Source organism: Caretta caretta, chromosome 2, assembly GCF_965140235.1.
Source record: "Caretta caretta isolate rCarCar2 chromosome 2, rCarCar1.hap1, whole genome shotgun sequence".
NCBI classification, from domain to species: Eukaryota; Metazoa; Chordata; order Testudines; family Cheloniidae; genus Caretta; species Caretta caretta.
This window is the reverse complement of record NC_134207.1, coordinates 194758222-194775030: the sequence shown is the minus strand read 5'-3', so window position 1 is coordinate 194775030 and position 16809 is coordinate 194758222. Positions and strand designations below refer to the sequence as shown.

The 16809-nt window shown below is 42.4% G+C and overlaps 1 protein-coding gene and 2 long non-coding RNA genes across 5 annotated transcripts in view; 2 read left to right on the top strand and 1 right to left on the bottom strand.

Moving 5' to 3' along the window:
- The window catches only part of LOC125631656 (uncharacterized), a 47547-nt gene extending 43236 nt beyond the window's left edge, over positions 1 to 4311 (top strand). Inside the window, exons 2-3 of the long non-coding RNA XR_007355001.2 lie at positions 534 to 693; positions 3769 to 4311. This is a non-coding gene — a long non-coding RNA (uncharacterized LOC125631656). The remainder of the gene's footprint in view (positions 1 to 533; positions 694 to 3768) is intronic.
- LOC142071157 (uncharacterized) lies at positions 2593 to 15740 on the bottom strand. The gene is made up of 3 exons (XR_012667187.1): positions 15473 to 15740; positions 2845 to 2985; positions 2593 to 2725 (listed from the first exon to the last, which is right to left on the bottom strand). It is a non-coding gene; the product is annotated as an uncharacterized LOC142071157 (long non-coding RNA).
- Positions 15186 to 16809, top strand: part of CNOT10 (CCR4-NOT transcription complex subunit 10) — a 63373-nt gene continuing 61749 nt past the window's right edge. Inside the window, exon 1 of one of the 3 annotated variants that reach the window (XM_048838667.2) lies at positions 15186 to 15310. In XM_048838667.2, the coding sequence (XP_048694624.1) occupies positions 15289 to 15310 (22 nt within the window). In that variant the 5' untranslated portion in view covers positions 15186 to 15288. The remainder of the gene's footprint in view (positions 15311 to 16809) is intronic. The other 2 variants (XM_048838669.2, XM_048838668.2) reach the window with 2 other exon arrangements.

Below are 16809 nucleotides of genomic sequence, written 5' to 3'. Positions count from 1 at the left end.
CAGAATGCTAACATGCTCTCAGCCTTCCCAAACCCCACTCTCTCTCCCCCCACATACACACAACACACTCCCTGTCACACTCCACCCCACCCCCCATTTGAAAAGCATGTTGCAGCCACTTGCATGCTGGGATAGCTACCCATAATGCACCCCTCCCAATGCCGCTGCAAATGGCACAAATGTGGCCATGCCAGTGCGCTTGAAGATGTCAGTGTGGACAGACTGCAGCACTTTCCCTACTGCGCTCTACGAAGGCTGGTTTAACTCAAAGAGTTCTACATCTGCAAGTGTAGCCATGCCCTCATTCTAAAGCCAGTTTGTGGAATTCATAACGGGGGGAGGGGAAATATCTTTCTCCACATTGAGGGAGGAAGCAAAATTCAGTTAGCTTATGCTGTACACTTCTCTGTGCAGCACAACACAATACAATTTTGGGTTTACTCTCCAGAGTGGGAGTGCACTTGAGTGCTGGGCGTTTTCCTAACTGAGTCTTCCCATGCAGAGCTGATTTCAGTGTCTGTGTCTTTCTGCAGGTGGGTGTGTCCCTGTGTGTGTGCTGGAGGAGGCTTGAGGACCTGGCTCAGCAGGGCAGTATAAAGGAGCCCAGGCTGGCAGAACAGGCAGGCTCAGTGGTACCCCAGTACCACAGGTAGTACCCTGGGGGTAATACCATCACACTGACTTCAGTCTGAGGTAAGTACAAATGTAAAGTTATGTATTTGCTTAAATGCTTTTCTGAATTGGAGTCCCACTCTCTCTATGATATTTTAGTAACACTGGTACTACACTGCATTATGTAAACATTATATTTCATTATGTAAACCCAAACTTATGCAGGAATGGTAACACACATTTTTAGAAACACACAAATGGGTCTGTATAGCCCTTTGTGTATATTGATTAAATACATGAATGGATGGTGTGTTGGTAACAAGCATGACTCAGTATTGTTCTAACCCCAGACAATATAGAATCTGCACAGGGTCTTGCTACATCCATTATGACTGTCACATTGCTTGTGTCACTAAGCTCTCATGTATGTACCAGTTCTTATGGGATAGCCATGGGTTTCCAGTCTGTCTGAAACATTTTGTAACCAGATACACAGGTATTTATAACATTATACACTTCTGAAGGCCTGCTGTCTAGCACATCTGCTAGTGATTTCCTACGGTATGTAGATGTCAGTGCATTTCCCCTCCTTTGTGACTTTTTCCTTTAAAGGGCTTCATGTGGTCACTTGTACACAGTTACCAATCTCCTCGTTTTTCTGCTTATTTACAAATCTTGACATCAAAGTATCTTAGTAGTGAAAAGTAATACACAATTCACTTTGTAAAAATTTTAAGAGCTATTTTTCAGTGTGGAGTTCAAAGTCTAAATCAGGGCTTATAAACTGTAAATGAAAATCATTACATGGAACACATAATGAAGTGATGGATGTAGACAGTGGCCTTACCTAACATCACAGGTTTCTCTCAGAGATTCCATAAATTATAGATTTTTTTTTTTTAGCAAAAAGCCAGTTCAGATTTTCTGTGCTTTGTTTTCTTTTCCAAAATAGCACACACTTGCAATAATATCTCTCTAGACATTTATTATTATTATTTTATTATTCATTAATAGTAGCTGAAAACATGGGTGTAATTCATAAAGTCTTGTGGGTAAAAAAGCCAAAAAATGGTTGAAAATTAAAACTTGGATGGTAATAGACCATCAATCTCAGTAATGAATGAACCTGGTGATAGTCTAATAAAGAGATCCCTCAACCATGCTTATCTTGTTTCACTCACTTTACACTGACTGCAGAAATTCTAGGCTTCGGAATGACACAGAGTGATGATTATATACATTATTATTTGTATTACCATATTACTGTCATGGACCAGGACTCCATTGAGCTGGTGCTGCATAAACACTGAACAAAAAGACAGTCTCTGCCCCCCCCAGGATCCTACAATATAAGTGTCAGACATGAGACAACAAGTGACTTTTGATAGAAGAGGGAGCACAAGTAAACAATGAGACAACACTGGTCACTGTCATAGGCAGTAGTTTCCGCACACTATCAGCCGAGTTGTTTTTTATAGGCATCACAGCTAAGGAGAGTTTTGGTGAGGGATTTGAAGGTGGATAATGAGGTAGCTTTGCAGATGTTTATGGGGAGCGTGCAACAGTGTGGGAGAAAGCATGAAGGTGTTTGTTTTAATATTTAACAAGTGGGTGATCAGAGGCAGGTATCCACAGCTCAACAGCCAATGAGAGATGATAGGAAGGGAGGGGAGTGACCATGAAAGGCCTTGAAAGTGAATACAAACAGCTTATGTTTGATGCAATAGAGAAGGGGGAGCCAGTGGAGGAATGGAAAGGGAGGGGGTAACGGTCAAAGCAACAGGCTAGGAAAATTATTATTGCAGCAGTATTCTGAGTGGACGTGAGCAGGGAAAGATTGCATTTTTCAAGGCTAGAGAGGAGAAAGTTGCAGTAATTGAGATGCAAGATGATGAAAGCTTGAAGATTTTAACTTTGTGGATGGATAAGCAAGGCCATACCTCTGATGTAATGCAGAAAGAATCAGCAAGTCTTAGGGCTCATCTTCACTACCGGGGAGATCCACGCTGCTGCAGTCAACGCAGTGGGTGTCACTAAACAGATGGCAGAGCACTCTCCGGTTGATCCTGGTACTCCACTTCTCTGAGAAGAGTAAGGAGAGAGCATCTCCCATCTACACAACGCAATGAAGACACCAGGGTAAGTCAACCTAAGCTATGTCGACTCCAGCTACATTATTCATGTAGCTATGTTATTCAAGTAGCTGGAGTAGCGTAACTTAGGTCAACTTACCCCTTAGTGAAGACAAGCCCTTAGACATAGAGAGAGATCCGAGTTGAAGATGATGCCCAAGGTATAGGCCAGAATGACAGGCAGGATGGTGATGATGTCCAAAATGATCAAGAAAGTCAGTATTTGAGTGCCTGGATAACCCTGGATATAATTAAATAAAAGGACAGTGTCACAAAAAGGGGGAGGGATAGCTCAGTGGTTTGAGCATTGGCCTGCTAAACCCAGGGTTGTGAGTTCAATCCTTGAGGGGGGCCATTTAGGGATCTGGGGCAAAAATTGGAGATTGGTCCTGCTTTGAGCAGGGGGTTGGACTAGATGACCTCCTGAGGTCCCTTCCAACCCTAACCTTCTATGATTCTAAGGAAAGCATCACACATGTACAAATATTCACAAATAGAAGCTAAGTGAAAAATATATTTATATGTATCAGAATTAAATATTTTAAGTATGCAGCACCTTGTACATTTTAAAGTTTTCACTGCACATCCATACATGGCTGCATATTTTTAGATCCTGTGTTAAATCACATGTGACATTTTGTCCACTGTAGTTTCTATGTGCATGTGTGTTGTGAAGGGGAAAGGACAGAGGAGTCAAGAAATAAACATCTGAACACGTCACAAATCCAATTAACTGTGACAAGGCTCGTAAAGTTGAGTGAATAACAAAGCAATGCTGTCTAGAAGCAGCTTTGTGTTTTGAATTGCATTGGAGAGTGTAGGGCACCAGCTGGACAAGGCAAAACCACTTCACGCTGCTGGATTCTCTGCACCCAGTAAGACCATCTTACTTATATCCTAGCTGGGTCATAGGACTATTATTTTCAAGCGTCAGTTCTTATCTCTTCACTGGTTCTGAGCACCGAATAAGGGAAGGACAGTATCCCACACACAGAATGCAAAATATGTGCTACTGTCATTACAGGATAATACCAGAAATCACGATGAACATCCCACTCTCCAATCCTCAACAGCCAGCACCAAAAGACTGCCCAGTAAGATGACAGACTTGAACAGAGCCGAACTTAACCCCTTTCAGACACAAGTTCTCCTGGCTGTCGTCTGGACCTGGAATCTACGCAGGCCAGAGGCTTTCCTTTTCCTTCCCCCAGCTCTTGACAGATGCATATTTTATTGCTGGGACAGGTGAGAGGCAAATGAACCATAAAATTTCTTCCTTCGATGATCTATTACATGTTTGGTTGAGATTCAAACATTTGGGGCCAGATTCTGATTTCAGTTATATCAATGTCAATCTGGAGTGTATTTGCTCTGGATTTACACAGTGGATTTACCCAGGATCCAGCCCATAATATTTTGGTAGGAAATTTAATCTATTAACTGCAACATGGTTGCACATACTGCACTTATTTGGATTACTTAGATCAATTACTTAATACTTGTATTGCACTTTGAAGCTGTCGGGCCTGATTCGCTGTGCAATTAAACCAGTTGTATAACTCTGCAATGCCATTGACTTAAATGGAGTTATTTCTTATTTACATATGGAAGAGAAAAATCAAACCCATTAAGTGTTATATAATTAAGTATTTTATTGATATACATTATTATTGTATTAAATTATCCCAGTGCTAAGGAAAGATAGGAAGAATAGTATGAGGTCAATATGGCTCCATCAGAAGTTCTTTATTTATCTGAAAATCAAAGAAATTCTACATAAAGTAGAAACATGGAGAAATTACTAAGGAGGAGTACAAAAGAATAGCACAAGCACGTAGAAACAAAATCCAACAGGCTAAGGTACAAAATGAGTTTTATGCCCCTACAAGGGGCATAAAAGGCCATAAGAAGAGGTTCTTTAAATGCATTAGAAGCAAGAGAAAATGAAGGAAAGCATAGGTCCTCTTAACAGGGAAGGAGAGCTAATAATTGAGGCATCAAGAAAGCTGAGATGTTTAATGCTTACTTAGCTTCACTCTTCACTAAAAAGTTTAATGGTACTCAGATACTCAACACAATTGATATTAACAACAAGGGGGAAGAAATGCAAGCCAAAATAGGGAAAGAACAAATTAAATAATATTTAGATAAATTAGATGTATTCAAGTTGATAGGGCCTGTTGAATTTCATCTTAGAACAGAACTAGCTAAAGCAATCTTGGAACTGTTAGCAATTATCTTTGAGAACTTCTGGAGGACAGGTGAGATTATAAGGACTAACCAGCATGGATTTGTCAAATCATGCCAAACCCAAACTCTGTCCTTCTTTGACAGAGTTACTGGCCTAGTGGCTAGTGGGGAAGCAGTAGATGTAATATATCTTGATTTTGTAAGGGTTTTGAGAGAGTCCCAGATGACAGTCTCCTAAACTAACTAGGGAAATGTGGTCTAGACAAAATTACTATAAGGTGGATGCATAAATGATTGAAAGACAGTACTCAAAAAGTAGTTATCAGTGGTTCACTGTCCAACTGGGAGGGCATATCTAGTAGGGTCCTGCAAGGGTCAATTCTGGGTCTGATACTGTACAATATCTTCATTAATGACTTAGATAATGAAATGGAGAGTATGCTTATAGAATTTGCAGATTACACCAAACTGGGAGGGGTTGCATGCACTTTGAAGGACAGAATTAGAATTCAAAATGAGCTTGACAAATTGGAGAACTGGTCTGAATTCAGCAAGATGAAATGCAATAAAAGCCTACTGAAATGTACTTCACTTAGGAATGAAAAATGAAATGCACAACTACAAAATGGGGAATAACTGGCTAGGTAGTAGTACTGCTGAAAAGGATCTGGGCTATAGAGGATTACAAGTTGAATATGAGTCAACAATGGATGCCATTGTGAAAAAGGCTAATATCTTTGTGATGTGCATTAACAGGAGTGTCATAGTTAAGACACAGAAGGTAAGTGTCCCATTCTCTTTGGCACTGGTTAGGCCTCACCTGGAGTACCATGTTCAGTTCTGCATGGCACACTTTAGGAAAGATGTGGACAAAATGGAGAGAGTCCAGATGAGAGGAACAAAACTGATAAAAGATTTAGAAAATCTGATCTATGAGGAAAGGTTAAAAAACTAGGCTTGTTTAGTCTTGAGAAAAGAAGATTGAAGGGGGCCTGATAATAGTCTTCAAATATGTTAAGGGCTGTTATAAAGAGGACAGTGATCAATTGTTCTCCATGTTCACTGAAGGTAGGACAAAAAGTAATAGGCTTAATCTTCAGAAAGGGAGATTTAGATTAGATTTTAGGGAAAACTTTCTAACTATAAGGGTAGTTCAGCTCTGGAATAGGCTTCCAAGGCAGGTTGTGGAATCCCCATCATTGGAAGTTTTTAAAAATAGGTTGGACAAACACCTGGGGCCAGGGATGGTCTAGGTTTACTTGGTCCTATTACAGCACAGGGGGCTGGACTTGATAATTTCTTGAGCTTATGCACTCAGAGTCTAATAACAAGAATTTTTGATACAAGCTGAGGATGTATCAGTTGGAATCAAGAGAGGGGGAGAAAGATGTGGGTGGGTGAGTCCATCCCAGGATGTCTATAAACCACCAATATGTGGTAGCTGTGAAAAAGGCTAATGCAATCCTGGGATGTATCACCCAATGTATTTCCAGTAGAGATAGGGAAGTGTTCTTACCATTATACAAGGCACCAGTGAGACCTCATCTGGAATACTGTGTGCAGTTCTGGTCTCCCATGTTTGAGAAAGATGAATTCAAACTGGAACAGTGCAGAGAAGGGCTACTAGGATAATCGGAGGAATGGAAAACCTACCTTAGGAGAGGAAACTTAAGGAGCTTGTCCTGTTTAGCCTAACAAAACGAAGCCTGAGGGGAGATATGATTGCTTTCTATAAATACATCAGAGGGATAAGGGAATGAGAGGAGTTTTTTAAGTTAAGGTCCAGTGTTGGCACAAGAATGAATGGATATATACTGACCATCAACAAGTTTAGGTTTGAAATTACATGAAATTTTCTACCCATGCGAGGGTTGAGGTTCTGGAACAGCCTTCCAAGGGGAGTAGTGGGGACAAAAAAACCTAACTTGTTTCAGAACTGAGCTTGATAAGTTTATGGAGGGGATGGTACAATGAGATTGTTTACAGTGGCATATGGCCCATCTGTGACTGCTATTAGTAAATATCTCCAGTGGCAGAGATGGACACTACAGGGGGAGACGGAGTTACTACAGAGAATTCTTTCCCAGGAGTCTAGCTGATGACTCTTGCCCACATACTCAGGGTCTAACTGATCATCATATTTGGGGTTGGGAAGGAATTTTTCCCAAGGTCAGATTGGCAGAGACACTGTGGGTTTTTCACCTTCCTCTGCAGCATGGGGTACACATCTCTTGCTGGTCTGAACTAGAGTAAACGGTGGGTTCTCTATAACTTGACGTCTTTAAATCGAGATTTAAGAACTTCAGTAACTCAGACAGAGGTTATGGTGCCAACTACAGGAATGAATGGGTGAAGTTCTGTGGTCTACAGCGTGCAGGAGGTCAGACTAGATTATCATGATGCTCCCTTCTGACCTGAAAGTCTGAGTCTGTGAGTCACTTCCAGCTCATTCACCTGCACATCCACCAATGTGATATATGGCATCATGTGCCAGCAATGCCCCTCTGCCATTTACATTGGTCAAACTGGACAGTCTCTACGTAAAAGAATAAATGGACACAAATCAGATGTCAAGAATTATAACATGCATAAACCAGTCGGAGAACACTTCAATCTCTCTGGTCACGCAATCACAGACATGAAGGTCGCTATCTTAAAACAAAAAAACTTCAAATCCAGACTCCAGCGAGAAACTGCTGAATTGGAATTCATTTGCAAATTGGATACTATTAATTTAGGCTTAAATAGAGACTGGGAGTGGCTAAGTCATTATGCAAGGTAGCCTATTTCCCCTTGTTTTTTCCTACCCCCCCCCCCCGAGACGTTCTGGTTAAACTTGGATTTAAACTTGGAGAGTGGTCAGTTTGGATGAGCTATTGCCAGCAGGAGAGTGAGTTTGTGTATGTGTGTGTGTCCCCGGGAAAAAAAGGGGGGGGGGTGAGAGAGCCTGGATTTGTGCTGGAAATGGCCCACCTTGATTATCATGCACATTGTGAAGAGAGTTGTCACTTTGGATGGGCTATTACCAGCAGGAGAGTGAGTTTGTGGGTGGGGGGCTGGAGGGTGAGAAAACCTGGATTTGTGCTGGAAATGGCCCAACTTGATGATCACTTTAGATAAGCTATTACCAGCAGGACAGTGGGGTGGGAGGAGGTATTGTTTCATGATCTCTGTGTGTATATAATGTCTGCTGCAGTTTCCACAGTATGCATCCGATGAAGTGAGCTGTAGCTCACGAAAGCTCATGCTCAAATAAATTGATTAGTCTCTAAGGTGCCACAAGTACTCCTTTTCTTTTTGCGAATACAGACTAACACGGCTGTTACTCTGAAACTTCCAGCTCTGCATCTCTCATTTCTATGATTATTGGATCTGATGACAATGCACCTGGTCTGGATGCCAAGATGAGTCAGCAGAATCACCCTGCCCCTGTACATAGGGTCCTAAAACATTGCAACAGTCAGTGATCCTAAACCTTTGGCTCCAGAGCTATAATAGTCTTCAGGAAACTGCATGGGGATTTGATTTAGTCCACATTTAGTGAGTCTTATCTTACTTAGGGAATGTGAACAATGTGCTGAACACGGATGCTAATTCTCATTTTGGCTGATAAATATAAGTTAGCATGAGGAGAGCTGAGCAAATGTACTTGAACTGCCAGGATCCCCTTAGAAACTACAAAAAGGGAGTATGAAAAGGGAAGATATGCTGGCCAAATGCAGCCACAAAGAACTACAAGGCAAAATATCTTGATATTGCATTTTGATGACTGCATCAAAATCTGGGGACAACTCTCATTCCTCTGAAGCCACATATATTAACCACTGGCAAAGGTTAGGATGCTGGACTGTTTAGAATACACATATGATCTGGTACGTTCCTCTGTTCCTCTATCGAGAAGCTGATAGGATTTCCAGGGAAATACATTGAATTCTATTTGTATTAGCAACTTGGAAAATAAACTGAAGATACTATGTTTTTTTTTTTTTTAACTCTGCAGTGCTCTTGCCTGAGGAAAAAACACTTTATTACTAAAGCTTTCCACCCTGAATTGATCAGAGCTACAAACAACGGATTTAATTATATTATGAAATGGGGCATGTTAAAACCTAGGCCAAAAAGAACAACATATTAATCATAAAGTGCCACATGCAAAGATCCTGAAGCCATCTGGAGTAAGGACCTTATGATTTGGCCCCCAGAATAAGGGGAGTCAATAACTATGGATTCCCTGTTGGTTTTCCACATAAGTAACAAAAAATGTGGATGTCACTCGTGATCTGCAAATGTGTATTACAAAACACCAGGCGCTGAATTTTACAGAGGATCAATCTGTTAGTAAAATAGTAAATAAACAAAGCCTCTTCTATCTCAACAACAACAACAAAACCTAACTGGAATATTCAAATGCCTTCTAGCAAAGTGCATGACTGCTACAAAATATAGCCAGCCTTATGTTAGGTTTGGCATTGGGAAAAAATGCTTCAAAATTATTGAAACATCTTTAGAAAATTAAAAAATAAAATGCTTGGAATGAAAAAGTATGTTGAGATTTTTCTTTCCCATATGGAGGCACAAAGTCTGCTTTGAGAACTCTTATTGAGACTCATTTTTTGGCTGTGGGAAAATCTGGTAAAATCTAGATAGCAATACAAATACAGTATCCCCTTTTAGTTTACTGCCCTATCAATCAAATGCTTGCAAATGTTATAGTATAACAGAGTAAAGGGTGAACACTAAGTTGGTGGAAGGGGTAGGAGATGGACAAGTTTGTTTATATCTTTGGAGAAAACACTTCAACAGCTCCTCAGGGAGGACCCATTCCTCTTTGAATGTCTGGAAAAATGTGTAGATCATCATAAGCACTACCACAAACAAATAAATAATATTCTGTAAATTCTCTTTTTTCATTTATTTAACATTCATGTTAGGAGAGTTGTTAGTTTCACTTCTCACTGAACACCACCGGCTTCACTAGAGTTTCAAATGCACTAGGGTATCAAATGTTCAGTTTTTACTTCCCCCACAGAATGAAACAGGTAAGTTTATTGAAAAGCATAGAGAATGAAAATTCTCAAGGACCAATGTCTATTCAAGGCTACAGATTTAATATATGTACACGTTTTCAATTTTCTTCATCTCAGATCACTTTGTCAAGGAACAAGGTAGCAAGGTTGCAGGATGCAAAGTGCTGTTCAGATGCATATGATACAAATAAACTTCTCATGCAAGCACGTCAGTACTTTGCATCAACCAGTTACTCAGCGACATTTTGTTTGGTTACATAAATATTTCAAAGCAAGTAAAGGGCCAGATCTTTTAGCTCTTACTCACGTGGAAGTTGAACTTAATGGAAATTTTGCCTCATTGAGGATTGGACCATAATATACGTATGCTGAAATGCTCCCATGTGCAAAGTACCACTCAAGTCTTACTTAAATCCTATTTTGAACACTTAAATGGGACTTGAGTGGGACACAGACTTTGTGGTAGCCCTTTGCACAGAGGAGCATTTAACTTATTGAATATGAATATTCTAGTTTTTCTTCCCCAAATACCATGATGTTTGGAAGTACCGTCACTGGGGGCTAAACTGCTTCTGGACAACACCAAAACTGGGGAGCTGCAAAAGTGGCATAAAGCTATAAAGCCATTTTTGTTCCCCACCCCAAGCCAGTTCTGCACCAAGCACAATTCAGCTGCTCCCAAGAATGGGACCAATTACCGTGCAAATACCACTAGATCTTTCAGAAGAGAAAAATGGGAGGAACATAGTATTCCAAAATGAGAATAAAGATGTAGGTATGGGGACGGGAAGAGTCATACAGTGCATAGAAGGTGAGTACAAAGATTGGGGAGAAAGATAGGTTTCAGAGTAACAGCTGTGTTAGTCTGTATTCGCAAAAAGAAAAGGAGTACTTGTGGCACCTTAGAGACTAACCAATTTATTTGAGCATGAGCTTTCGTGAGCTACAGCTCACTTCATCGGATGATGAAAGATAAGATAGTTACCTCTTTTCAAGAACTACCACCATGAAAAGTTTATTCAGGATGTTGCTATTCCACAGACTTCCTGTTCCATTGTTATTTTATTTACACTGTGTAAACAAACAAAGGTGCTGAAGCACCATTCCTTATTCTGTAGGTCAATGTGCTGCCTATCATCTCAAAAGAACTAATTCCACCATTGTAACAGGTTTGTGATGTGTATATATAATGTGATTGCCAAATTAATTCCTAATGGCTACACATGACTTATTTTGCCTAATTAACTTACATTTTAAAGCATAACTCCATCTTAAAATGCTGCATTTATATGCATTAAAATATATACTAAAGGGAAAATATTAGTATATATTAATTTGTAATATAGTGCCACCTAGAGGTCAAAAGCTTTTTGGTAATGTGGAATAAGGAAACTGTGATGGGTGCCTATGCTACCAAAGCAGAGCAGGTTAAATTAGGTCGATTAACATACGGCACCTGCAGGAGAGCCAGGACTCCATAAAACCTAATGGAAGATGAGATTCAGTTGGGAAGGAGCAGGATGGGCCTGTATACAGAGAGAAAAGAAGGGGTCTGGGCTGGGAATTCAGAAGCAATTTGGGCTTGCTGGCTAAAGCTGGGAATACAGGCTGAGACAATGCTGACACAATACTCCACTTGAGGCCTAATCATCGTGGAGTAGAGTGGAAGAATTACTTCTGGTGTCTTGCTTACAACGTTCCTGCCAATACATCCCAGAATAATATTTGCTTTTTTTGCAACAGTGTTACACCGTTGACTCATATTTAACTTGTGGTCCACTATGACCCCCAGATCCCTTTCCGCAGTACTACTTCCTAGGCAGTCATTTCCCATTTTGTATGTGTGCAATGGATTGTTCCTTCCTAAGTGGAGTACTTTGCATTTGTCCTTATTGAATTTCATCCTATTTACTTCAGATCATTTCTCCAGTTTGTCCAGATCATTTTGAATTTTAATCCTATCCTCCAAAGCTCTCTATACCATTATCTAAATCATTGATGAAGATATTGAACAGAACCGGACCCAAAACTGATCCTGCGGGATCCTACTTGTTATGCCCTTCCAGAATGACTGTGAACCACTGATAACTATGCTCTGGGAATGGTTTTCCAATCAGTTATGCACCCACCTTATAGTAGCTCCATCTAGGCTGCATTTCCCTAGTTTGTTTATGAGAAGGACATGTGAGGCACTATCAAAAGCTTTACTAAAGTCAAGATATACCACATCTACTGCTTCCCACGTCCTCAAGGCTTTTTACCCTGTCAAAGAAAGCTATCAGGTTGGTTTGACACAATTTGTTCTTGACAAATCCATGCTGTTACTTATCACCTTATTATCATTGGCAAATGCTTTGAGCAGCCGGCTACCACTGCTGCTGGGTTTAAGAGCTAATCTGCTGATTCTTCCCAATACTCAGGTGGTGTAGCGTGACAACCTACTATAAGTCAGCGGTGCTCATTAGACTGACCAGAGACTGGTTTTGCTGCAAGCTCTGATTCCTGACAGATGTGACCACCAGGGGTTACAGACAAGGCTGCTTAACATTGAGGGCAGGTAGTGGTAAGATGCCACACAAGCATAGGTACCCCTGGGGAGTACCACAGTTATTTTTGGGAACACTTTTATAACTCCAAAGCCCTAGTATAGACACAGTTATACCAGTGTAAATGTGCTTTTGCTAGAGTAGCTTATTTCACTTACTGAACCAGTATGAGCTATACAGGCAAAATACTTTTCTGCTAGTTTGAGCTGTGTCTACACTAGGAATATTTGCTGACATAGTTAATATAGACTTGGCCTGCAACCTTCACACACACACACACACTGATTTCAAGGTGCAGAACTTAAGAAGTACTCATGAGTAAGGGTATGTCTACACTTGCTGAGTTTTTGCGCTGTAAGTTTCACCGGTGACAGGGAACCAGTGAAAGAAAAGCGCTGGTTTGTGTACTCACTTAATTCCTCAGGCATCAGAGAGTGTTTAAACTAGCAGCACTTCCATCGCCCCCGATGAGAGCAGCACTGTAGGGCAGCTATCCCACAGTGCAGCTCTCTTGATAGGTCTATTGGGAATGGTGGGGAGGCATTCTGGGTCCCTGCTCAGTGCCCCACGCTGCCCTGCTTCATGTCCCATTATTTCCTTGTTTCTTTTGTGGCTTTTTTTTAAAAAACCCCTGCTGTCTGGCTGCTTGACCTGCCATATCTACAAGCAAAGGGAAAGGGAGTTTCAAACTTCCTGGGGCTTACAGGGGGAGGGGCGGACATCCGTTTACCTGGCGTCAGAGCAGCGGAGATGCTGGCCAAAGTGGTCACTTTTGGAACTGTGGGATATCCTTCGGAGGCCAAAAGGTGTTTACACTGGTAGATCACAGTTCTCAACAGTGCAAAAAGAACAGCGGTAAGAGCTGTATGCCTCTTGTGAAGGTGGTTTTCTTTTTGTGGTGAAACTTCTGAGTTTCACCACAAAAAGTCATTAACAAGTGTAGACACTACTGTGGTTTTAGTGCAAAAAAGGGACTTTAAATGGTAAGTGTAGACATAGGCTAAGAATCTCAAGATAACTCCACCCCATACCTCTTCTTTTGACACATGTGCGGGGTGGTTAAGTGAAAAGAAAACATGAAATATCAGCAAACATTACTTTTACAAAATATATTAACTTACACTTAAAACTCTAATAACAAAATTACAAGAATTCCTGCCACCCTCAAAAATGTCTAATACTAAGTCCACAACTTCACAGAAATATTTTTTCCAAGATCTCTGACAGTGTGATTGGGAAAAGAATATCAAGAGGCCTAACAGAATGGGACTCCCAGGCCCCAATCAAGGCAATGAGTTTTGCCTCAGGGGATAGGATTTCACCCTCAAGTCTTAACCTTACTGGAAGAGGGGGCAACAGATACACGTTCTAAGACAATCTGGTCCCTCTTAACAACAAATATGACTAGCTGGTAACGAAGTCAGTAATACTGATGATATAACAAATGGAATTGATTAAGCTATGCTCACACTTACTGCAGCAAATATATAAAAAAGTCAATATTAAACAGGAATGAAATTTATCAAAATTTTGGAGAACCAAATTTGAAGAAATAGTACAGAATAATACAGATGAGTGTACTTAAGTTAGCAGATGAGTAAAGTATGGAAACAGTCTTAAAGCATTTGTCCCAAAAGCAATCCGGTGTTAAGAAAAACCCATTATTACATATATAAAGCTTATAGAATTAAACAAAGGAGGAAAACTGCCACACTAAAAATGGTAATTATCTAAAGGTTTGACCTCAGGGGCTCCATGGACTTCCACGGAGCTATGCCAATGTATATCAGCTGAGGATTTAGTCCTGAAGATGTTATTGGCACAGATGAATACTGAAAATAGCTTATTTGTTATACCCAGATCATTATTAAACGTGTGAATCTTTGTGATACTTATAGTACTTTGGATGCTGCAGTGCCTAAGCTCATGTCTTAAAAATAAATCATCACTACAAAGATATAAAAATAAGTGTTCAAAGAATCTGGATGGTGTCTCTAAATGCTCTTTTCTACAGCACAGAGAATCCCATGGACACTTAAATCAATCATGTGAAACAGGCCTCACAGGGATGAGGCCAGAAGTAGGAAGAATCCTGGCAGGATTAATATGGGATTCAAACACCAATTTTGAAAGGAATTTAGGACTCATACACAATGCCACCTTCTGCACGTTTAGTGCTATGGTGATGAGCTCCTTATCAATACATAGTCATATAATCCATATAAGATACAAAGCAGGCTAGGAAATGCTTTTAGAGAAACTCATCCAAGCACCAACAAGGATCTCAGATTGGATTCTTGCAAGTAAATACAATTCTTCACGGAACACTGAAGTTCAGGACTGTAAACAGACGAGTGGAACCAAGCAGAATCAAACCATCAAGGCAGGAAGGAAAACTCGTCCTGGATTCCGCTGGCCAATGGCGTTTCCATGGGCACAGGGCGGGTGGGGCCTCGCTTTCCATTTCACCACCCGCCTGGGGGGGGATGAGCGGCTCGGGCAACGGCACCAGACACTGTAGAGTGTAGATGAATGGCTGGCTTGGTCAGGGTGGGGAGGAATTAAGGGTCACTTGGGTTTTGCAGGGAGACGGGCGGGAAGACGAGGCTCGTCGAGCCTGCAGCTCGAGCCCAGGCTACCCTGGCCTCAGCCGCAAGCGGCTCCGGCAGGCGGGGAGGCGGGGCCTCGGGCGGAAGGGGCGGGGCCAGCGGGCTCGTCTCCCCGAAGGGGCGGTGTTCGCCCGCCGCCCAGGCCCTGGATTCTCGCGGGAGGGGAGCGACCATGGCGGCGGACAAGGCGGGCGGTGAGTACGAAAAGCGCCCCGCTGACCCCGGCCTCTGGCTCTGTGTGCGGGGACTCACGCCTCCCCGCGCAGGGATCCCCTCCCAGGCTCGCCGGAGGCCTGTACCCCGTCCTAGCGGAGGGATATAAGCAACAGCATCTTTCTTCTCGCGCCGACTAGTACCGTAGTGTTGTGCCCTTCCGCCGGTGGGAGGCGAAGTAGGGCGGGCAGCCCCTTCTCCTTGCTTGGCGGGTGGGGGCTGCCCCCTCATTCGCGGGGCGGGGCTTGGGTGCGTGACGCGCGTTCCCGGCGTCGGCGCTTCCCGCTGCGCCCGTGTGAGCGGCTGGGTGATGTCCCCTCGGTCTCTGCCCCGGCTTCCACGGGGCAGGTCCCGAGCCTCCTTCGGCGGTGGAGCGGCCGTTGGGGCCACGCTACATCTTGGCTCCTGCGCTGGGGCGGGGGCGCCTGGGGTCTGGCCGCTGGGGGGCTCCGCAGTTGCCTGGCTCCCGCAGGGGTCCCCTGGTGCCCAGTCTTGCGGAGGCCCCGCCGCCCCTGAGCGGTGGGTGCCTGGCACTGGGCTTGGGGCTATTGGGTGGGGCCCGGGGCCCGTCTAGGGGGATGTCCTGCCTCTGGCAGCACCCGGGATGAGATACTGCAAGGAGCCCACTGCCTCCCGCCCTGTGGACAGGTTCTCTCCTGCCAGGTGCTCGCTCTGAGCCCTGCACCGGGCACGTGTACCCCATGCTTGGAAGAAGGGGGTTTGATGGCCCTGCCATCTCCGTTTGCCTGACTATTAGTGTTGCTGCTCATACGCTATTGCAATGGCTCTCAAGCTTTCCAGACTACTGTACCGCTTTCAGGAGTCTGATTTGGCTTGTGTACCCCAAGTGTCACCTCACTTAAAAACTACTTGCTTTCAAAATCCGACATTAAAATACAAAAGTGTCACAGCACACTACTGAAAAATTGCTGACTTTCTCATTTTTACCATATCATTATGAAATACATTTATTAGTATATAAATATTGTACTTACATTTCAGTGTGTAGTATATAGAGCAGTATAAACAAGTCATTGTATGAAACTTTAGTTTGCACTGACTTTGCTAGTGCTTTTTACATAGCCTGTAGTAAACCTAGGCAAATATCTAGATGAGTTGATGTACCCCCTGGAAGACCTCTGTGTACCCCCCCCCAAGGTTATGTGTACCCCTGAATGAGAACCACTGCCTTAATATACTAGCTCTGTTTAAAAATCTTTCTTCGGTTTTTGATGCAGTGGTCTCCTACAGAAGTGAATTCCCCAGGCTGGTTGCATGGAATGCAGAGAACCGTTAACTCAGAGTTTTACGAAGCATTTCAATAAATGTTTACTAAAAAAAAACCCTGAAAAATTTTGAACGTCTGATTTTAATTCCTTAAATTAGGGAGTGTGGAGTTGGAAGACGCTAAAAATGTATTGCTTTGTGAAAGTTTAGTATGGCTTCTGATTGTGGATGTGTCCTCTGAAATTAAGCAGGC